A 23,198-nucleotide genomic window follows, 5' to 3' on the forward strand; every position below is an offset into this window, starting at 1 on the left:
AAACACCCACATTACCACTTCCACATTTTGAAGATCCCATTTTTATTTAAATTTTCACAAACATTGTCCACCAAGAAGTCAATAGTTGCTGATGATGAGCTATACATATTGTACGATTCAGTAGAACTTTTTTCATATCTTGGAAAATAAAATGCCTGTTCCCATGGAATACTGTAATAATAATAAAGGAAGAAAAATGGTCTGTGATAATCAAATTAGCTGTACTTAACATTAAATGAACTTTCTTATGACTAACCCACCTCTAGAGGAGCCTGCTGATCAGGTCCTTGTGTATCCCGGCGCCTCCACGCCGTTGTGCACCGTCAGAGCTCCTGGGTTGTCCAGGGCAAAGCAAGGGTGCACATAGCTCTGGAAGCGGCTGTGGAAGGTGTAGAGATGTTGTTCCAGCTCCACGTTGTAGAAGGACAGTGTCCCGCCATCGTAGTCAAGAGCCACGCCGATTCGCATCGGGTTCACGGTAATCCTCAGGTCAGGACTCCAGCCGTCATGAAGGAACTCGTACTTATGCCTGGAGTGGAAGGAGGCAGTAAGGATTATGGCACAGAACTGCTGGAGCGCTGTTAGTACCAGATTCCAGCCCCGGCAGTGCTTTGAAACGTCAGCATTGTCAGATTGCATGCAGGCAGCGACATCACAGCTAATGCAAGTTGACCACAACACACGAGGTACTGCAGCTTGTGATGACGTCACTGCAGAGGATTGCTGTGCAGAGTCCAAAAAAAGATTCCCTCCTTGGGGGGCGCTGATGATCCGTTCTATGGCAAAGGCGTGACCCCCATGCTCTGCATCTGATTGGCTGTGTGGTTAGGGCCAAACTGAGGGCTAAAGCCAATGACGGGACAAATAGGGTGGGTCATCCCGTCGCCATAGAAGGATTTGTAATCATCACATCCTAGAGTTCTTCCAGGAATACCATGGCTATGGGAACAGCCATATAGAAATGTTTACTTTAGTACATAAACATGAATTGGCTCGGATTCCAAAAGGCGCGGTTAGGTGCACTGTACGTTTGGAGACAATGATATGGCAATATGATATGAAAATACTTTCATGGACCAATTTCTATATTAGGTGTTAGCCCCCTGAAGATATGGTAAACCAACGGTACTGGGTAGTTGGAAAGACACCAACCATTAAATCACTGAGGTGGTGTAACGTGTCGCAACCAGAGGTTACCAATTGTCCATTAGGACGACAGCCGCAGAAACTGGTAATGACCATCGCAGTAGAGCTTGACATTTTACACTGAAAATGTTGAAAGAATCACCATGAGGGCGCACATTCCTAAAGAATCTTAGGGTTTTACAGGCAAAGCAAACATATTGATTTGTTACATCATCCAGTATACAAGTAGGGGGATGAAAGCACTATACTAAAAATACTTTTGGGTAACAATATTTTCAGGGAGTAAATGTAAAGTGATACATGACAGTAAACAACATAAGACTTGAAGATGATGAAAATGCCCCTGTGCATTACCTGGTAGGGGTGAGGATGTGTCTCATACACCATGAAGTGTTGGTCGCCCCCAGGTAAGCATTGCGGTTTGTGTCCTCATACGCTACGCCGACGCGGAACTCTGTGTAGTCGTCCACTGCCACCTCCCAGTAATGCTGGCCTCGCACTGGAAGCAGATCTCCCAGCACTGCAACACATCTACAACACATGCTGGTCAGTTCTGGCCCTGCACTGGAAACATCTCCCAGCTGGGCAACACAAACCTAACCCTATCTCTTACCCTAACCCTTGTTTTATTCTGGTCCACTGCCATCCCCCCCAGGATAAGCGCTAACAGTAGCTACAACTCAAGCCACTAGAGGCTGCTCATGGAAAAACTTAATTGAGTTGTCTCAATCCATTACATATAAAATCATCGTCAGGATATCTACCTGGAGAAGACAACACCTAGGATGCTCAGCTCGGTGCTGCTACCCTTCAAATCTGCGCCACCCACCGCTCGCTACCTACACTGACCTCGAAGTCATGGGGGGGAATCTGGAACTGCCAGTCAGTGGTCAAGAAGGCAGACTCCATCTCGGCCTACGCATCCCTCATGACTGCACTTCCTGGCCCTTACAGAGACTTCGATCACTCCAGAGAACTCTGCCACTTCAGCTGCCTTATCAGCCGCCTGCTCGTTCTCACAGACCATCAGGCGAGGAGGAGGAGGGACTGGACTCCTCATCTCGCCAAAGTGGTCCTACCAGGTCCTTCCATTGGAACACTAGACCAGATCTGCATTTGAACTCCACACTGTCACCCTTCCTATCAAGCTCTTCATTGTGGTGATCTACCGTCCACCTGGTCCCTTCCTCGACTTTCTACGATGAGATGGATGCCCTTCTCAGCTGCTTTAGAGAAAATGGCACACCACTCGTTATCCTGGGCAACTTCAACATCCTGCCAGAGAAGTTGCACCACCTTCGACTTAACACTCTCCCCTTCTCCTCCCACACACAGGGCCTTATATTCACGAGGTTCTGCGGTACCTCGGCTCGCTCCGTTAACCTTCTCCCTGTGTCTGACCACCACTTTGTTGATTTTTCTCTCCCCTTGAAAGTCCTCCCCCTCCCTCTTGACTCATAACACTGGCACTACCCGCCGTAAACTGAAGTCTCTCTCTCCCTCTACCTTTGCCTCAACTGTCCTGTCTTCAGTACCATCTCTTGAACAATTCACAGGAAGCCTCCTCTGCTATCCTACCTCTCCTTCTCATTGGACTCCCTCTGTCCCTTCCACTCCGGAGAGTAGAGTAACGGGCAGCTGAGAGGAAATGGAAGAGATCAGACTGTCCTGATGATCTCTCTGACTACCTTCACTTCTTCTCAGACTTCACCTCCACTGTGTCAACAGCCAAATCTGCCTTCTACCGGACCAAAATGAACTCCTCCGCCTCCAACCCCAGGAAACAGTTTTCCATGTTCTCTTCCCTCAAATGGGTTAACCCAGCAAGTGCTTGGCACTTGGTTCTATGAATGTCCTTACTGTACCGACAGTAAGGACACTTGTAAGTCACTTTGGATAAAAAGGTCTGTAAATGTAAATGTAGAACAATTACTAGTGTAAAACAAGTCCACCTGGCAAAGTTGTTGTCATCAAAAGCCAGAGCACTCAATGGCAGCTCTTCGTCTCCGTAGAACATAGTGAAGCCGTCTTCAGAGATGGACAGACAGGGGTGGGCCGTGTCCTCCAGCAGATGGAAGAGGGTACCTGTATGAACACAGGAACACCCAGAGGTTCTTTCAAAAGTATAGTCTACTTATAAAAGATATTGAAATGATTATTCATACCCTTGTTGCTACTTTCACACTTACTTTTTCATAAATTAAACTTAATCAATGCAAAATCCATCAATGACCAAAGACACCTTTATTGCACTACCCTAGTTGAGATTTAATCCAATCCAATCCCTAAAATTAAAACTAGATACCACGACACACAGAGCCGGTGACAACGCTCTGCTCTATTCTGTACTGACCAAACATACATCAGTTCAAAAGTTTCTTAAAGATATTCCATTCTAGCGATTCCAGGCTTGAGGGACATGCTGGCATCACCTGTGGTGGAAACACCCAGGGGATGGCTCTTCTCGCTGGGGCCACCGATGTTAACGGCTCTGACGGTGACCATGTAGCGTCTATCCTGCTGCAGCTGGATCAGACACTGGCAGGAGGGCACGGCTACTATCGATCTGGGGAGAGGGGATTCAAGTCACGCACTTGTTTTGCATACAAGGCAATCAAAATGTGTGTATTTAGTGCATATTTAAATCAAAGGTGCTTATCTGTATAATTGACTGAAAGAGAACTGGAATCAAGGTAGTGACTTATGTGGAAGCTCTTTGATTGATTTGATTGATTTGATTGTATTCCATCAATCAGCTTTAATTGATGGACCCCAGACCATCCAATTGGCGGCCTTGTAACTGTGTGTCCAAATTAAAACTATTATAATGATGTACAGGAACAATCCACAGTTGGTCCAGTTCTAACCAGACTTCCTGGAGCCCAAAGCTAAGAATAATTTCTGGGACCACATTTTATCTTGAATCCCCAGCTCTATAACAATGTGACTTGAAAAGATTTATGCCAGCAGTATTAGTGAGACTTGCTTATAAATATGAGCATGGCGTGAAATATTACAGTATCCAGCATCTAGAGTAAAGGTAAACATTTAATGCGCTAGAGATTATATAAGAACAATTTAAAATGTTTTTTCTCTTCACAAATAACGTGGTATACTAGGAGGTATACAAGGATAAACTATGAATGGAGGCAAGATCTGTCATACATGCCCTATAAAGGGCATGTAGGTAAATATAAATGAGTGTAATCTTTAGGCAACCTCCACAATCAAGCCTAAGTGCGTGTGTGGGTGCGTGTGTGAATGAATGAAACGCCCGTTCTCACTCAGCAGAGCCACACTGCGCTCCGTGTGTGTCCATCTCTGTGATCTCCACAGTGTACGAGTCAACAGGATTGTTGTTTCCTGAGTCCCAGCGAATCAGGGCAGCTTCTGGGCAGCTGCTGCACCCCCTTTCCTTGATGGCTGGAGGTGATGGCACTGGGAGAGGTAGAGACATTAACTTCTGATGATGTCTAGTCCATTTTCTTGACCCGATAAATTCAGCCCTGGTTAGGGATTATAGTAGCTGTATTTGGGCAAAAGTTAGAGAGACTTGCACACATCGACACAAACCTCAGATTTAGGCCCTGTCCCAATTCTCCCCCTTCCCCTAGATTTGAGCCCTAACCCTAGATTTGAGTCCTAACCCTAGATTTGAGCCCTAACCCTAGATTTTGCACGTTCCCGCAAAGGGGTAGGGTGTCGCAAGGGGGAGCGCTGTTTTTCCCTTAAAATCATCCCTTGAACGCTAGCCAGCTCGGTAGCTGACTTGCAGCTAAGGGCACTCAAAGCAAGTGTTCTTGTTAAGGGAGAGAGAAATGGGACTGGTCCTTAGGCCAGTTTAAGGGAAAAACAGCACTCCCCTTTGCTCCCTTATTGGGACACCCTACCCCTTTGCAGGGATACACAAAAATCTAGGGTTAGGGCTCAAATCTAGGGTTAGGACTCAAATCTAGGGTTAGGGCTCAAATCTAGGGTTAGGGCTCAAATCTAGGGGAAGGGGGAGAATTGGGACAGGGCCCAAGTGTCACCAGTCAGCCTCACAAGGAGGAAGTAGATGAATACCAGAGAACATCTGCACAAACCCATAGTAGACTGTCGGCAAGGTCAGGAATGACTACGGATAATGATATCTCCTGAGTTGAGTGACTGATGTTGCGTTACCTACTAAAACACTTAGCAGACGCTTTTATCCAAAGCGACTAAAAACCATTCACACACCGATGGCGGAGTCGCCCACCAAGGAGACAGCCAGCTCGTCGGGAGTAGTTAGGATAAGGTGTCTTGTTCAGGGACACCTCAACACTCAGCTAGGAGGAGCCGGGGATCGAACTAGCATGCAACTCACCCGCTCTCTCTACGTCCTGAGCTAACCCTACATTAGTATTAGTAAGTAGTTAGTGTCTGTTCCTTCCTGTGTCGTACCTGTCATGTAAAGAGCCTTCTCGCTGGCAGGGCTGATGCCCGTGGTGTTGGTGGCCAGGACCCACAGCTCGTACTGGGCATTGGGAAGCAGATCTGTAACCCTGCAGTGGGTCTCCTTCACCTTCACCTTGCAGACTGAACGACCAGCGTGAGTAAGAGGAGGCTTCATGTGTTGCAGTGCCTGACTGCATGGTAGCCCCAGATGTGTCAAAGACATTCCCTGACTGCATGGTAGCCCCAGATGTGTCCAAGACATTCCCTTATCGCGGTGTTTAAGAAGGTGTTGCTTAAATGGATCCGATATGCAGTGCTTAATAGAGAACCCCTAAAATAAAAGCCTCAATGAGGATTACATAAAACACACATTAAACTGGTATATGTCATTTGTGTAATGCAGCTATTAACTCTTAAATAGTGCTGGTTTAAACCCTTTCAACTGTGAGGTCAAGGTCTACTTCACCCTCTGCCTGAGGTTCAAAGCTTAGGGTCACCAATTGCTAATTGAAAGTTCCGTCTACTACAGTGCTTCAGGCACAGCGGCACGAGGGGATCCACACCGTCGGTTCCGTGCGTGTTGTCCGCGGGCAAGTCCTCCAACACAGGTCTGTAGAACAGCTCGTAGAACTCCACAGTGTCGTCCGAGAACAGGTTCCAGCGCACACGCAGCGAGGTCTGCGTCGCAGAGTTCGCCATCTGGGGGTTGATGACCGGCGCAGACGGAGCTGAAAGGAAATCAGAAGAACAGAACAGAGTCTACATCGGTCCATTCATTGACCCATATTCTACTTTGACGGAATAACTGCATTCGCAAATGGAGACCAAATGGCACAAACTTCTTATATCGTTGAGTCATTTAGCTGATTAGTTTAGCCAAAGTGAATTACAGCTAACCCTAGATGCAGGTAATTGGATTAGGGATAGCTGGGGTTGGGGTAAGCAGGGGTAAGGGTAAGCAGGGGTAAGGGTTCGGGTTAGTAACGGTTAGAGTTAGCAGGGGGTTAGGGTTAGCAGGGGTAAGGGTAAGCAGGGGTTAGGGTTAGCAGGGGTTAGGGTAAGGGTAAGTAGGGGTTAGGGTAAGGGTAAGTAGGGGTTGGCATTGGGGTTAGCAGTAGTTTAGGGCATCTGGCTCATGGATGATAACAGGTAGACGGTTTGAGCCCAGACCTTTCAGCTCAGAGTCAAACACCCCCCAAACCAATGACCCGTATTTCTCTATAGGGTCGTTTATATTGAGAACATGAGGATGATTTATGGAGGATGATTTATTTAGTAGGAAGAGATCACGAAATCTCATCATGTTTAAAAGCATTGACACAAACTGTTGTGTACACATTCCAGCATCTACAGATGGACGGTGGACAAGCACACCTGGAACCACGCTGATGGAGTCCATCATGGTCTTCACATCAGACAGGTCGTCCTCGGGTGGCTTGATCTCTAGGGCCGTGGACAGCGTCAGGTCCATCTCCTCTTTGGCAAACTCCTCGATTCTGGTGAGGTACCAAAAGGTGCATCAGAAGCCAGAATTTGAACCTACAGAACTCCATGGCATAAGTGGGACCACAATAATTTCCATAATTAGATGGATTAGTCAGTGTCCTAGTAAGGGAGACGTTAGAAGTGATTAGCCTTGTATAAATCAACAACATTCTCCTGCAGTCTGAGGGATCATTGGCAACACCACCCACATGCTGCATTAGACACTGAACAAAGCCGGACTTAAATTAGGCCTACCTCTTAATGGTGGGCATAACTGCCTGTCAACGAAGGCCAGAACAAAGTGATTAAACAGAACAGTCCATAGAACCTTGATATGGAAAGCAATTCTTATCAATCCATTTTTTCCTCACAAAATACAAAATGTAACAAAATGATTCATCATCTAAGTAATTGCCTTAAGTAACTAAAACATTTTATGCGTCTCTCATCTTCACACTGGAAGGATGTCGGACTTTGGCTGGAGGCCCATGAAGACATGCTCGGACGTCGGGCGGACCTTCAGGAACAGTCGACGGTCCTCGCTGCGGTAGACCCCCTGGGCCGCCTCGATTAGCTCCTTGGAGGAGTCCATCGTGCGGCCGCATCCCAGCAACTGTCCGTACAGGACCTCCAGCCGGCTCTTCTTGTCCCGGCCGAGCCGAGTCGCCCGCTGGTCGTAGCGCTGCGACAGCGTCTGGAGAACATCGTTGTAATGCTGCTCCAGGTGCTGCTCCTGACGCCCGAAGTTCTCCTGGGAACACATCGATGTGTGTGTACATGTTTTGAGATGTTACCTTGGTTATCAGTTCACATTTAATTTACATTATACATATCTTGACTCTTGAGTTTCACATATTACAGTGATCGGGTAACACTTGGGCACCTCCAGTCAAGAGGCCATACCTGGGCAATAACAAATGGATATATCTTACCTCTACGGTTAAGAAGATTTCTTCCAAATGGCCTGCGAAGTTCTCCATCTCCACAACCTTCTCTTGCAGTTGATTTCTTGCGACGGTAATTTCCTCATCAGCCTCCTCCTGCTCCTCTGCACTGAAACACTCCTCAATCACCCCCAACACACCTCCTCTACTGCCGAGCAGATCCATGCCGAGAGGAGCAGAGCCTGGAGGACAGAAGCGGTCAGAGGTTCACATATGTCTGACATAGGACCACAGTAATAAAGTACATAACTATCAAAACAAATTTAAATAAGAGATTGCAATTTACCGCGATGATTAAGTTAATAATGTCCTTTTAATAATGCATTCATACGTCCTTTAGGAGGGTCGGTTCGTCAGGCTCAGACTTCGTGTCCAAACGAAGACACGACGGAAATAGACCGTTTCCACCGGGAGCTCAGATTACAACATGCAGGGTTTAAACCCGGGTTAGTGTGATGTTGTTTAAGCCCGGGTTAGTGTGATGTTAGGGTTTTAAACCCGGGTTAGTGTGGTGTTAGGGTTAAAATGTTTAAACCTGGGTTAGTGTGATTTCAGGGTGTTTCAACTCGGGGTAGTGATGTTTTCGTGTTTAAACTCGGGTTACTGTCTGTGATGTTAGGGTGTTTAAACCCGGGTTAAAACGCAAGGCTTTAGTGAGGATCCAGTGAACGACCGTCATGGATCGGAGGGTTAGAGGTTAGGGTTAGATGATCGGAACAGCTGACGCAAAGAGAGGAATTCCCCGTCACGTGACTTTCTTTTTGAAAGGCCAGAGGTAAAGCCTTGTGACGTCAGAGAAATGGTGGCCGGTGTAAACAACAGGCCTCTTCATGGAGACGAACAGCCTGGACAGCTTAGACGGCTGGGTCGCCATAAAGACCAACCTTTTCGAGGAAGAGGAGATGTTTCGACTGGTCTTCATCGTCCAGTGGAGTGTGATCGAGTCCAAGTTCGCGGTCACGTGTCACAACAGGACGTTGCAGCGGCGGACGCGGAGACTCCCCGCTGAGCTGGACCCCGACCGGCGGAGACTCCCCGCTGAGCTGGACCCCGACCGGCGGAGACTCCCCGCCGAGCTGGACCCCGACCGGCGGAGACTCCCCGCTGAGCTGGACCCCGACCGGCGGAGACTCCCCGCTGAGCTGGACCCCGACGAGTTGAGCTGGGCCGGGCTGTTCTCTCTCCACGACCTGAGGAACATCCACCAGCAGCTGACGGGGGTGGCCGATATATTGGGGCCCTATTTTCCGGATTTATCAGACTTCGAAGATGGAAACATCTGGGATCTGCTGTTCCTCATCAGGAGGTCAAACCTGGACGAGGAGGAGGACGACGGGAGAGATCTAGATATGCCTTGTCGAAAACTGGAAAGATATTTCAGCACGGCGATTGATATCTGTGGGCGAAAGATAGTCCTCGACTCGTTGTTCTCGCAGGATGATGTCGAGGAGTACTTTGAAAATCTACAAGAGTTTAAGAAGAAGACTATGCAAGAAGAGGTGTCAAGAGCCAAGGACCAGCTGAGAAAAGTAGGACTCTAGCCGTAGCACGTAGAGCACTTTGATCAATGTGTCTGTCTAGTTAAAGCTCTTTGGTCAATGTGTCTATCTAGTTAAAGCTCTTTCTGGCTGCGTCATCACGTGTTTTATGCCTGTTAATCAGTCTACAAGAGTGTTGTTATCGTTTGTGTTCTGTGTACTAATGCTGACATTCATACATTATACATTATCTTTTTCTGAAATCCCCAACCCATCATCTTTATACACACACACACACACACACACACACACACACACACACACACACACACACACACACACAGTTGCTGCAGAGCCACGGGGGTGCAGACAGAATGGTCCTGCTGCTGAACCTCTACCAGGATGAAGACCAGGCCTACCAGGACCTAGTCACCACGGCCACCGTCTTCTTCCAGTACCTGCTGCAGCCCTTCAGGGACATGAGGGAGCTGGCCTGCCTCTACAAGATGGAGATCCTGGTAAACAGAGAGGGGCTGTCCTGGGAGTGGCTAGGACTAGGGTTAGAACTAACCCCTCCTATCTTTAGAGGGCTAGGGTTAAGACTAACCCCTCCTATCTTTAGAGGGCTAGGGTTAGGACTAACCCCTCCTATCTTTATAGGGCTAGGGTTAGGACTAACCCCTCCTATCTTTAGAGGGCTAGGGTTAGAACTAACCCCTCCTATCTTTAGAGGGCTAGGGTTAAGACTAACCCCTCCTATCTTTAGAGGGCTAGGGTTAGGACTAACCCCTCCTATCTTAGATAGGGGGGGTGCAGGATGTCTGTTGCTAAACGGATGTGAGTTTGACGCCAGCGTCCAGTCACCCTTGAGCACTATGCATTAGGCCCTACCTTCTCTTAATGAGGTTAGGGTTCACCTCAATGCGATGAGTAAAACGCTTTGGATTCGAGCATCTGCTACATGACTAATAAGTAAATAAGGTAAGATAAGTGTGTTTTATTGATCCACAACCAGATGTTTTGGTGTCACAGTATCTAGGACAATTGTACAGTACAAAAAACCCAAAATGTAAGTTAGGCGTCAATGAGCATTTCTCATTGACTATAACTAATTCAATATCGTAAAATCCATACTGGTACACTTTAATATTGCTGCTAGTCGTTTGTTGTCGAAAATCTATAAAAATATATATATTCTATAATCACACACACACACACACACACACACAATGGGACAGACCTATAAAGGTCCCATGCATTAGCTCACCAGGTGAGTTTAAAGTGCGTGAATCTGCTCCTTGTGTTCTTCCTGCAGAAGCTGCTAGATTACGAGGAGCTGGGCCCAAAGAGGTTGTCTGCTCTGGAGAAGGAGGCGGATGAGTGGAGGAGGAGAGCGGAGGAGGCCGTCTCCTCCATCCAGGACGTCACCGTCAGCTACTTCATGCAGACGTCCAAAGCTCTTGCAGGTCCCTCCTTCAGCTGCTCTCTGTGGTCTTTATATATATATATACTGTATATATATATATATATATATATATTAGTCTAGAGTTGGTACTGCCATAGGGTGACCAGATTTCCTAAAACTAAAACGGGACACTTTGCGCGTGACCGTAGTGTGCGTGCATGTGAGGTCATAGACACAGATAGGCTCAATTTCAACACACGGACCAGTGGCGGCTGTTGATTAAATTTGTGGGTGGGGCGCAGTCAGGGACGGGGGGTCTGAAGGTCCTCTGATTTGGTAGATGTGATTTCCTGTATTCTGGTGCATTTTGGGGATGGCCACTACCTAAAAATTCATTCAGAGTCATAGCCTACATCCGGACTTGCAGGGCCTGGACAAGCTTAAGGGCTCTTATATATCTATTAAGGGATATATCATATAATATAAATTATCACGGACAAAATCTTTGTGCACCTCCAGACGATATTATTCGTCTGAACAGCGACATGGAGGAGAAAGGGATTGTTGCCTGCGATTGTTCACCGTGATTGTCTCCCGCTGGAGCCCCGGTGGAGCCTCGGCGCTGCCCGGTGGTGGAGCCTCGGCGCCGCCCGGTGGTGAAGCCTCGGTGGTGAAGCCTCGGCGCTGCCCGGTGGTGGAGCCTCGGTGCTGGTGCCTCGGCGCTGCCCGGTGGTGGAGCCTCGGTGCTGCCCGGTGGTGGAGCCTCGGTGCTGGTGCCTCGGCGCTGCCCGGTGGTGGAGCCTCGGCGCTGCCCGGTGGTGGAGCCTCGGCGCCGCCCGGTGGTGAAGCCTCGGCGCTGCCCGGTGGTGGAGCCTCGGTGCTGGTGCCTCGGCGCTGCCCGGTGGTGGAGCCTCGGTGCTGGTGCCTCGGCGCTGCCCGGTGGTGGAGCCTCGGTGCTGGTGCCTCGGCGCTGCCCGGTGGTGGAGCCTCGGCGCCGCCCGGTGGTGGAGCCTCGGTGCTGGTGCCTCGGCGCTGCCCGGTGGTGGAGCCTCGGTGCTGGTGCCTCGGCGCTGCCCGGTGGTGGAGCCTCGGTGCTGGTGCCTCGGCGCCGCCCGGTGGCGGTGGAGCCTCGGTGCTGGTGCCTCGGCGGTGCCCGGTGGTGGAGCCTCGGTGCTGGTGCCTCGGCGCTGCCCGGTGGTGGAGCCTCGGTGCTGCCCGGTGGTGGAGCCTCGGTGCTGGTGCCTCGGCGGTGCCCGGTGGTGGAGCCTCGTTGCTGGTGCCTCGGCGTTGCCCGGTGGTGGTGCATCAGCGTTGCCTGCTGCCGAGGCGGTGGTGCCTTGAAGTTTCGGGACTATTTTTCAATATTTTTATGAATTAGCCTGAAGCTTCAGAAAGTTTTTAAACAAAGCATTGTTAGCCTTTAAGGTGGAACGGACATGCTGTTCCTCTCGTTAGTCCAAGTATTGGGACAAGGACTGTCCCTGCAAAACCGGGACGTCTGGTCACCCTATTCTGTCATGGAGTTGAAATGTATTAGTAGTTCCTTGATCCGTACTGTTGGCCCTGTCCAGGTATGGTCAGGCAGATGGAGGAGGACAAGGGCCGCTTCGGGCCGTCGGCCTGGGCCTCGGCCACGCCCCGACTGGAGAAACTGCGCTTCCTGCTGGCCAAGGAGACCCTGCAGCACATGAGGGCATCTGAGATGTGTCTGAACCGCAAGAAGGAAGGCATCACAGAGCGGGTACTGCCGCTTGCCTGGGTGGTCTAACCCTGACCTTGGGTGGTCTAACCCTGACCCTGGGTGGTCTAATCCTAACCCTGGGTGTTCTAACTCTAACCCTGGGTGGTCTAACTCTAACCCTGGGTGGTCTAACTCTAACCCTGGGTGGTCTAACTCTAACCCTGGGTGGTCTAACTCTAACCCTGGGTGGTCTAACTCTAACCCTGGGTGGTCTAATCCTAACCCTGGGTGGTCTAACTCTAACCCTGGGTGGTCTAATCCTAACCCTGGGTGGTCTAACTCTAACCCTGGGTGGTCTAACTCTAACCCTGGGTGGCTTTTCAGTTGGACTGTCTGAGTTTCTTTTTGAAAAAGGGTAATTGAATGGAGTCATTATGTCTAATATTGTCCGCTCTCCTCTCTTCCTCTGCCCCCCCTCCCCTGGCGGCCACAGATGAGGGCTCTGACACCCGGGGCCCCTGGGGAGCAGCAGGAGGGCGGGGCCCCTGGGGAGCAGCAGGGGGGCGTGGACCAGCTGGAGCTGCTGTTTTACGAGGCTCAGTTGGAGCTCTATGACACCAAGTTTGAGATCCTGAAGAACGAGGAGCAGCTGCTCATGGCCCAGGTGGACACGCTCCGACGCCAGATCAGAGGTAACGTCTCCATCAGGGTTAGGGTTCCTCTCGTCTCCGTCAGGTTCCTCTCGTCTCCGTCAGGTTCCTCAGACCTCCGTCAGGTTCCTCTCGTCTCCGCCAGGTTCCTCAGACCTCCGTCAGGTTCCTATCGTCTCCGTCAGGTTCCTCAGGCCTCCATTAGGTTCCTCTCGTCTTCGTCAGGTTCCTCTCGTCTCCGTCAGGTCTTATAGGCTCCTCCCCCCAGGTCTCCAGGCTGATGAAACATGATGTCTTAATATTGTGTGAATAAGACGTTATGTTACTTTCATGTTCATTTATTTACATTTCTAATGTATACAAACTTACAATATTGATATTTATATCAATATTGATCCCATAATAGACCTAATAGACAAAATCCCATAACCGATTTAAGGGATAAGATATTGGCTTTGGGTTAGTCTTTTTTTCTTGATTGAGCCTCTTACAGTTAGGGTTAAACTAACCCATGAGGGTTAGGGTTAGGGTTAACCCTGGGTGGTCTAATCCTAACCCTAACCCTGTTTGTCCCTGAGGCTAGGGTGAGGGTTAGGGTCAGTGGTAGAGGTTAGGGTTAGGGTCAGTGGTAGAGGTTAGGGTCAGTGGTAGAGGTTAGGGTTAGGGTCAGTGGTAGAGGTTAGGGTCAGTGGTAGAGGTTAGGGTCAGTGGTAGAGGTTAGAGTTAGGGTCAGTGGTAGAGGTTAGGGTCAGTGGTAGAGGTTAGGGTCAGTGGTAGAGGTTAGGGTCAGTGGTAGAGGTTAGAGTTAGGGTCAGTGGTAGAGGTTAGGGTTAGGGTCTTAGGGTCAGATCTTCTTTAGAACCCAAAAGTGTTTTGAAGGACCGTACCGTCTGGGTGATGATACCATCCTAGATGTCTATCCTGGCTTCACCTTAACATCAGTTGCAATTAAATTTGTCAATGTACTTTGTTGTGCCCAGAGCATTTAGCATGAACACTCATGCCACAAATGTCAATAAAAGCAGCTAGGTGATGAGATATTTATACAGTAATTGTATAGCGATTTACTGTTAAGCTGTCCACAAATACTCACAAACTGTATTGTTGCAACGCACTTGATTCCAAAAGACCAAAATGCTATGTCATCATTGTGTATGTTCCAATGAGAGAGTAGGCTCACGCTGAATGCGTGAATCAGTACAACAATAATATTGGTAACCGATGTTCAGTGAAGCCAGGGGAGACGGAGACAGAGGATTGTCCTTAACTTTATGAGAAAGACTGTCCTGTCTTGGTCATGTTTACCTCCAACACATGGTCTTACACCTCGAGGGAGAAACCAGCGAGTTAAAGTTCAGATTGTTCCATCAGCCAAATGGACGGCTGCTCCTCCCTGATTACCAGCCTGTGATTAATTAATCTGCCTCACCCATTTTGATAAGGCAACATGTGATAACATGTTATGATGTCATCACATGTGAGATCTCCATCATATTGCACCACATGTGATGGCTTAGCCTTGAGGACCGCTTAAGCTAACCTGTTTACACCTTGAAGATCCTGACAGGTCTCACTCATGAGATGAAGGAGGTGGTGTGTGTGTGTGTGTGTGTGTGTGTGTGTGTGTGTGTGTGTGTGTGTGTGTGTGTGTGTGTGTGTGTGTGTGTGTGTGTGTGTGTGTGTGTGTGTGTGTGTGTGTGTTTCAGAGCTGACGGAGGAGGTGGTGTACTATGATGTGTGTGAGGATCAGGAGGAGCTCCAGAGCTTGGTGCAGACAGGCCTCCACCTCCCCTCCGCCTCCTCCTCCACCCACCAGCTGAAGCGACGCCTCATGAAACTTGAAACCAAAAGAGCGGGAATCTGTTCCCGGAGAGCTCACCTGCGCAACAAGAAGGTGTGTGTGTGTGTGTGTGTGTGTGTGTGTGTGTGTGTGTGTGTGTGTGTGTGTGTGTGTGTGTGTGTGTGTGTGTGTGTGTGTGTGTGTGTGTGTGTGTGTGTGTGTGTGTGTGTGTGTGTGTGTGTGTGTGTAAATCCTCTCTGCTGTGTGTGTTAGGATCAGTGTGTGGAGGCCAACAGGACTAAGCGGACCCTAGCGGACCACAGCTCCGTGCTCTTCAGCCAGCACCACCACCTCCACCAGGTGAGACTGAACTCCACTGAGTAGCAGCTCTCTGAACTCCACTGAGTAGCAGCTCTCTGAACTCCACCCTGAGTAGCAGCTCTCTGAACTCCACTGAGTAGCAGCTCTCTGAACTCCACTGAGTAGCAGCTCTCTGAACTACACTGAGTAGCAGCTCTCTGAACTCCACCCTGAGTAGCAGCTCTCTGAACTCCACTGAGTAGCAGCTCTCTGAACTCCACTGAGTAGCAGCTCTCTGAACTCCACTGAGTAGCAGCTCTCTGAACTCCACTGAGTAGCAGCTCTCTGAACTCCACTGAGTAGCAGCTCTCTGAACTACACTGAGTAGCAGCTCTCTGAACTACACTGAGTAGCAGCTCTCTGAACTCCACTGAGTAGCAGCTCTCTGAACTCCACTGAGTAGCAGCTCTCTGAACTCCACTGAGTAGCAGCTCTCTGAACTCCACTGAGTAGCAGCTCTCTGAACTCCACTGAGTAGCAGCTCTCTGAACTCCACTGAGTAGCAGCTCTCTGAACTACACTGAGTAGCAGCTCTCTGAACTCCACTGAGTAGCAGCTCTCTGAACTACACTGAGTAGCAGCTCTCTCAACTCCACTGAGTAGCAGCTCTCTGAACTCCACTGAGTAGCAGCTCTCTGAACTACACTGAGTAGGAGAGTTTCCATTAGCAGGAAATTGGGTCCTTTCCTTTAATCTTATATTTGTGGGCAGTAATATGTAGCATGGTTATCTTAAATAATGCCTTTCTAATACTTTTCTTTTGATGACGATTGAAATTGTCAATCTGTGTGAAACAACTTGTTAAGTAATTGATTTATTTCATGATCTGGAAAAAAAACACTACTAGTCAACATTATCCTCTTCCAAGTCATTTCATCATCTTAGAAAGTGAATAATTCATCCTTCTTCTGTTCCTCCCTCTCCGTGTTCCTCCAGAAGCGAGAGAAGAGATGTGAGGAGGAGCAGAGCAGGAAGGAGTGGGTGGACGGGGAGAGACAGAAGACCATCGCTAGGCTCCGCTCATTCAGAGAGGTCAGCACCAAACTGAACAGAGATCCCAGAATGAATTTGTGAATGAATGAGTGTGTGTGTGCATGCATAGTACAGTGGTATAGTACAGTGAGTATCCATGGTTACCTGCCTCTCCAGAAGCGTCAGGGCCAGTACGTGCTGAAGACGCCGCACTCCAAGATGGCCTCCCCAGAGCCGCTGTGTCCTGACTCCTCCCAGCCCATGTCCTTCATCAGCCTGGCCCCCACCGCCCCCCCACCCCCTCCCAGCAAGACCCGTGGGAAGAAACGCCAGCCTGCCGCGCCCAAAGACATCCCCATCCACATCTTTGCACCACCAGCACCACCTAGATCACCACCTCCCCCACCATCACCAACAGTTGGTCCGCCGCCCCCACCGCCCCCGCCGCCCCCTCCCCCACCTCCACCTCCGCTGCCACTTGCTTCTTTTCTACCACCTGCAGCCTCCCCCGACACGCCCATGGCCCTGAGTGACAGGCAGGCTCCTCCATTCCCAGCCAAGAACACCCTGAAGCAGAACCTGGGTGAGTGTGGGTGGCACGATTGTTATGTAGGTTATTTACTTATGCCTTGAATGCTACGGATTGGACGGTAAAGTAAACATGACTAGGATTGAATGTGCATTCATTGTCATCAAAGTGCAATGTGTTACATTTCAATTAGCTCATAGCTAAAAATGACAATATCAATGGGACTAGATATTTGAGATATTTCTTCAGTTCTTCAGAGCAGGATGCAACCTTTTTGAACAGGGAGGGGTAGGCAATGGAGGGGGTCAGGGTAGGAGCAGCAGTGACAACTTGGGTCACTTTTACAACGATGTAAAAGAAATCCATGAAATATTACTTTGAATTTGTAATCTTTGGCGACCCCTATGGCAGTAAGCTGTAGTTGCAGGTGTGTTTTTGGACCTCACCTCCCAGATCCAAGCAGAGCCTGTTTGGACGTCAGACAGGCTGGAGTTGGTTTACTGTTAACCCTATCAGGGGCCGGAACATTCTGCTGGGTCCCAGAGTCAAAGAGGGGGTCCTTATCTCACCTGCCCACCCTAACCCCCTAACCCTAACCCTAACCCTAACCCCATCCCCTAACCCTACCCCCTAACCCTACCCCCTAACCCTACCCCCTAACCCTACCCCCTAACCCTAACCCTACCCCCTAACCCTACCCTTAACCCTAACCCTACCCTTAACCCTAACCCTACCCCTAACCCTAACCCTACCCTTAACCCTAACCCTACCCCCTAACCCTACCCCCTAACCCTAACCCTACCCCCTAACCCTACCCCCTAACCCTACCCTTAACCCTAACCCTACCCCCTAACCCTACCCCCTAACCCTAACCCTACCCCCTAACCCTACCCCCTAACCCTACCCCCTAACCCTACCCTTAACCCTAACCCTACCCCCTAACCCTACCCCCTAACCCTACCCCTAAGGTAAGAGCTAAGATCAGCTGTAGTGTTTGATTCAACCAGACCAGCTCCATCTTTACCCGCTGGGCTCTCAGTAGCTTGTGAAGCATCTCCAGGCTTTCAGGTTCATTCATCAATCATGCATTTCTGTCAGATGGTGTTAGCACTGCTTACCCACTGGCCTGCACTGGATGTCCACTTCCACCAGTACTACTTATTATTTAGTAGTAACCCTCCTCAGTACTGCTGGTATCACTACTAGTTCTACTGTTAACTAGTACTATTTATTAGGTCCTCGGTACTCCTGGTGTTCCTAGTGTTGTCCGCCCTCTACAGGTGGAGGTCTACAGGTAGAGGTCTACAGGTAGAGGTCTACAGGTGGAGGTATACAGGTCTACAGGTAGAGGTCTACAGGTGGAGGTCTACAGGTAGAGGTCTACAGGTAGAGGTCTACAGGTGGAGGTATACAGGTCTACAGGTAGAGGTCTACAGGTAGAGGTCTACAGGTTGAGGACTACAGGTCTACAGGTGGAGGTCTACAGGCCTACAGGTGGTGGTCTACAGGTGGAGGTCTACAGGTGGAGGTCTACAGGTGGAGGTATACAGGTCTACAGGTAGAGGTCTACAGGTAGAGGTCTACAGGTGGAGGTCTACAGGTGGAGGTATACAGGTCTACAGGTAGAGGTCTACAGGTAGAGGTCTACAGATGGTGGTCTACAGGTTGAGGACTACAGGTCTACAGATGGTGGTCTACAGGTGGAGGTCTACAGGTCTACATGTGGAGGTCTACAGGTCTACAGGTGGTGGTCTACAGGTGGAGGTCTACAGGTCTACAGGTGGTGGTCTACAGGTCTACAGGTGGAGGTCTACAGGTGGTGGTCTACAGGTCTACAGGTGGAGGTCTACAGGTCTACAGGTGGAGGTCTACAGAGGTCTGCTCTGGGCCAGGAGCTTCTGGTCTCACTCCCTGTCGTCCCTAGGCTCCATGGACGAGGTGCTTGCCTCGCTGCAGCGGGGTCAGGTCCGGCTCCGCAGGGTCCCAGGGCCCCCGGCCCCCGGGACCCAGCCCCCAGCAGGGGACCCCAGGGACGGCCTGATGACAGCCATTCGCCAGGGGGTCGCCCTGAAGAAGGTATGTAGAGGAGACCCCCCCACACTGCTCATCATGGATATTGTTACGATGAAAATGAGTTTGGACAAATATAATGTGAGCAACACATTCAAAATAACATCAGAATCTCGTTATAACCATCGCTTCGACTGTAGCTACAACTCAGACCACTAGAGGCTGCTAGTGGGAAACTTAAATAGTGCAGGTTTAAGACCATTATTATTTGTTCACACCATATCCATCACAAATAAAGCCCCTAAAGTGTGTGTGTGTGTGTGTGTGTGTATAGGTGGTTGCCGTGCGCAGCGACGTGCTTGGCGACAGCCGTGGCTCTGAGCTTGAGCGCAGCATCAAGGCAGCCATGAGGAGGATGAAGAAGGTTTCAGCTGACAGCGACGAGGACTCTGATGAAGATGAGATCCACAGCTCTGAGTGGGACAGCTGAGGACGCATGTGTGAAGATATATATTATATACATATATCTGACTTTAGTCTTCCAGTCTGATACCGAATGCCAAGAGGTGACTCTAAACGTCTGATGAGCTGAATGTTGAAGGATATTATTACTGTCTAGTGTCTGGATGCACAGCCAATCTCCAGACTTGTGGTGGCCGCCCCATGCATTATTAGTACCACTATAACCTGTTTTCTTTGAATTATTTCACTATCAATTGATTATTACTACCATCTAAGCCTTATAGTCCAGATTGTGACTTTATTATTAGCCAAAGCAATTTATCCTGCAATTTCTGGTCTTTTTAGTTGTTTTAATGCCATAAGGAGAGATACTGAGGAATTTAGAATAATTTGAAGAATGACTTGTTCATTTAAACATGTATGGAGGTTTTCTTCATAAAGTTGTATTCCTAATGCCAGGTAAAACTCCAAACTAGATTTTGTGATTCCTGTCCTGAGACTAACATTTAGTTTGAAAGGCCACAGACTTTTAGTATGAATAGCATTGTTGTCTTCAATTAAGACAATAAGCTACTAAAGAATATAACCTTTTATTTCCTCCAGGGCAATTTAACTTGCAGTCAGCAGAAACATATGAATAGAATATTAACAATAATCACGAACATCAAGTATTAGTAGATCACCCAAAATGATAGGTAATAGTTTACAGGTGTGTGTGTGTGTCAATGCACTGTATTTTTGTCTTATGCTATGCATTTGTGCTCATACTAGAGATGCATGTATATTAATACCAGTATCGTGATTGTGTAAAAATAAAATCCCTGAATACAAAAATTCTAAACGCAACCAAACAACTATTAGCACACTATTTTAGGTAACCAAACGGTAGCTGTTCATACCTATATTTTATGGAGTTAGTCAGAATATACATTTCTCATTCTTGAGTGCCACAACAAATGAACCTGCACCTTAAAAACATGTTTGGTCATTGTTGGGGGGGGAATCTCCCCAGCAGAGAGGCCTGGATACTCTAATGTTGAAGAACTGAAAGCTTTTCAAGCTGCAGCTATTCATCTGATTGAGCCTTCAGGTAAAATACACTAAAACATGGACGGCCCCTCTGCTCTACTGCTGTTGGTTTTGTATTAGCTGGACTCAGTCAATTCTAAAGTGCCTTGTTGATCATGCTTCTCAAGATTAAACAGTTTGCAGCTAAAGAGCCATTCCCTTTCGCCTTTACCTTTTTTTTTTAATGTTTCCACATCTGCACGGGTGATGACATTGTCATTTATACGCTTTACCAAGCATTCATTTGACTAACTGTACCCCCTCCCAACGCACCCAGCTGCTCTCTCTGACTAACGTTGCCATGTGGAGCCTCGTCGGAACACTTTAACGCCGCTGATGGCGTTCATTTGGAGTTAGCGATGATGGCCACTTCACTGCGGCTAACGGCTTGTCCCCGCGGTGACAGCGCACCAGAAAGGGCGGGGGGACGCGTATCAGACGCAGGGTGATCCCGACCACGAGCCATACCTGTGTCTGTGGGAGATTCCGGCAGCCAGTGTTTCTATGGCAACAGGGGATCAGCAGCGCTGGCCCACAGTGAGTGTTCTCTCTCTCTTTTAATGATGTTACACTAAATCGCCCACTCAACACCCATCATACACTCAGGCACATTCAGCAGGAGTCACACAGTGCCTCATCTGAAACAAGGAGCAAGTGTGGAAAGGAGGTGAACATTTACACACCAGGTTTGTGGACCGGTCTTATCGGTCTTCTAGATAATAAAGAATTCTGTGGTCCATGATGAACACGACTAGGAAGATCCCACAGTGGACACTGACTGACCTGAACCAATGATCAAACATTTCATATCGTCAACCAGCCACGCATCTCTGTGCGTCTAAATGAGTGAGTGGGATTAGGTTGCCAAGGCAACGTGTCCTCTGCTCCACCACTGCCTCCATCTCCACGGCGATGGAGGCGGGAGTGGAGCTCAGGCTTTCTCTGACTCCATGTTTCTTGATTTTGGAGGAAATTATTCTGGTTCGTCAAAAACCTGCAGTTTATTTTGGTTTCCCGATCAATACTTTTTAAGAGCTATCGTTAGGATGGATGTACATCACAGATAGAACTGTGCTGCCCGTGAATGCAGATAGTCAAACTGCGCTCAAAAGGTATACGATGAGGATAAGACATGCATTATGGATATGACGATCAAGTGAAGTATGTAGTCATTAAACTACAACTGTGGAATAAACTCATTATGAATAATAGGTGCAGTAATTTACACCTCATGACATGTTCAATTAAAGGAGTTGTGTAATATCGAGACATCAATATATATTGAATACAGCCTAGTACTGTAGCTTAACCCTCGGCCTCCGATAAACACACAAGTTGATGTGAAAGAAAGACACAGACCCCCCAATTGTAATTAAACTACATTTTAAACAACCGTCCTTTCTGTGGTACAACGAACGGGCAGGAGGTGGAAAAGGAGACGACCACCAGAAGTGTGCTCTGCCGACCAATCAGCATAGGGTTTAAACGGGATCCAATCAGATACACGCGTGGTACATTTCCCTTCTTTATACTCAGACACCATCCTGCAATTAAGTTATTCTATTATCAAAAAAATAAAGAAGTTCAGAAGCCATAGATCTGGTATGAATACATATATTATACATTGTATTTGCACAGAAATACACTTTCGGTTAAGGTAGTGTTCGAGTTCAGGGTTGATTCTAGAAAAACGACTTCTAAATAGGCACCAAAATAAATAAAGTTGTAAATCGAACGAGGAAGAAAAACATAATCCAGAATTGTAGATGGAAGGCCCCAGCCCTCTCTATGAAGTGTTCACATTATTATCCCTGTAGCAGCACAGATTCCCAGCACCACCCAAAGAAAGCTTGTATGGGAAGCACAAATATCATCGAACATGCAAAACACAAAAAAGGTATTTTGATCACTCCACTCAAGGCAAAAGGGGTTCTTACAGTATACTAGTATTTTTTGGATGAAAAACTCAGGAAAAATAAATAAAATTTCCCTCTTAATGCAAATAAACGTGTATTCAAAGATGGCGGCAAACCTTTGGAATCCTATTGCTGTCTTGTGTCAGACTCTGAGCTGGCATTTGTTTCTGACTTAAATGTCAAACAGGCATTGGAAAATAAATGTCTTGACACCTTCTCCCTTTACCCTACAATGTTAGGTTTAAAAAAACAACAACATCTTTCTTTGTTATAAACATGATTTCCCTCCACAAAAAAACATCTGCTTGGTAGTGATGTCACTATGATGTCATCCTCAGCGGGGGGGGAGGGTGGGATGGGGTGAGGGAGGGTGGGTGAGGATGGGGTAACAGAGGGTGGGTGAGGGAGGGAGGGAGCCACCCGGAGGCACTTGAGTCGCGGCCTTCAATCGTGTGTGTGTGTGTGTGTGTGTGTGTGTGTGTGTGTGTGTGTGTGTGTGTGTGTGTGTGTGTGTGTGTGTGTGTGTGTGTGTGTGTGTGTGTGTGTGTGTGTGTGTGTGTGTCTTCAAACACCTGAGATAGACAGGGGGCGGGGGCTCGGCTGGGTTCTCCCCTCAGGGGGGTCAGGGTCGGGGTCAGGGTCAATCGGGGTCAGATGTCAGTTAGCCCTTTTGTTCATAAAGCAAACCTGGCTTTGTTGACCTGGTACAAACAATCCTGGGGCTGAAACAAACAACGGTATCACAGAGACGAGAGTCCAAGAGCCCACAGCCACCACCCCCCCTCACCAGAACACACAGCGGGGAAGGTCCGACATTAAGCTCAACACTAACAACAAGACCCCATCCTCTTAGGTCAGCCCAGCCCTCTCCCTCCACACATTTTACGCCACAC

General features: G+C 48.5%; 3 protein-coding genes across 4 annotated transcripts in view; 1 reads left to right on the forward strand and 2 right to left on the reverse strand.

The window, feature by feature from the left end:
- Positions 1-22: 22 nt before the first annotated feature.
- fsd2 (fibronectin type III and SPRY domain containing 2) lies at positions 23-8,993 on the reverse strand. Of its 2 annotated transcripts, none has more exons than XM_084476407.1 (13): positions 8,879-8,993; positions 7,983-8,176; positions 7,568-7,801; positions 7,306-7,328; positions 6,940-7,061; positions 6,129-6,293; positions 5,572-5,706; positions 4,431-4,584; positions 3,579-3,712; positions 3,099-3,231; positions 1,501-1,677; positions 261-529; positions 23-171 (listed from the first exon to the last, which is right to left on the reverse strand). In XM_084476407.1, the coding sequence occupies exons 2-12, from the start codon at positions 8,157-8,159 to the stop codon at positions 280-282; spliced, it is 1,704 nt and encodes a 567-aa protein (XP_084332533.1). In that variant the 5' UTR covers positions 8,160-8,176; positions 8,879-8,993; the 3' UTR covers positions 23-171; positions 261-279. The 2 variants fall into 2 exon arrangements, with proteins under 2 accessions (XP_084332533.1, XP_084332532.1); XM_084476406.1 differs by lacking the exon at positions 8,879-8,993 and adding an exon at positions 8,281-8,388.
- whamm (WASP homolog associated with actin, golgi membranes and microtubules) lies at positions 8,785-20,538 on the forward strand. The gene is made up of 11 exons (XM_084476401.1): positions 8,785-9,523; positions 9,817-9,990; positions 10,788-10,938; positions 12,449-12,618; positions 13,052-13,250; positions 14,915-15,102; positions 15,262-15,348; positions 16,285-16,380; positions 16,498-16,903; positions 18,774-18,925; positions 19,194-20,538. The coding sequence occupies exons 1-11, from the start codon at positions 8,825-8,827 to the stop codon at positions 19,347-19,349; spliced, it is 2,478 nt and encodes an 825-aa protein (XP_084332527.1). The 5' UTR covers positions 8,785-8,824; the 3' UTR covers positions 19,350-20,538.
- A 1,449-nt stretch (positions 20,539-21,987) lies between these two features.
- Positions 21,988-23,198, reverse strand: part of homer2 (homer scaffold protein 2) — a 23,596-nt gene continuing 22,385 nt past the window's right edge. Inside the window, exon 9 of the mRNA XM_084476240.1 lies at positions 21,988-23,198. This exon is cut by the window's right edge and continues 333 nt beyond it. The gene's annotated coding sequence lies outside the window, so the exon portion shown is untranslated.

This window comes from Micromesistius poutassou, assembly GCF_964030765.1.
Source record: "Micromesistius poutassou genome assembly, chromosome: 12".
NCBI lineage: Eukaryota > Metazoa > Chordata > Actinopteri > Gadiformes > Gadidae > Micromesistius > Micromesistius poutassou.

Coding starts and splice junctions, on each gene's coding strand:
- fsd2 (XM_084476407.1), bottom strand. CDS start 8,159: ATGGATCTGCTCGGCAGTAGAGGAGGTGTGTTGGGGGTGATTGAGGAG. Junction 6,294..6,939: donor CTCCATCAGCGTGGTTCCAG/GTGTGCTTGTCC, acceptor ATTTCCTTTCAG/CTCCGTCTGCGCCGGTCATC. Junction 4,585..5,571: donor GAAGGCTCTTTACATGACAG/GTACGACACAGG, acceptor TACCTCTCCCAG/TGCCATCACCTCCAGCCATC.
- whamm (XM_084476401.1), top strand. CDS start 8,825: ATGGAGACGAACAGCCTGGACAGCTTAGACGGCTGGGTCGCCATAAAG. Junction 13,251..14,914: donor GCTCCGACGCCAGATCAGAG/GTAACGTCTCCA, acceptor TGTGTGTTTCAG/AGCTGACGGAGGAGGTGGTG. Junction 15,103..15,261: donor CTCACCTGCGCAACAAGAAG/GTGTGTGTGTGT, acceptor TGTGTGTGTTAG/GATCAGTGTGTGGAGGCCAA.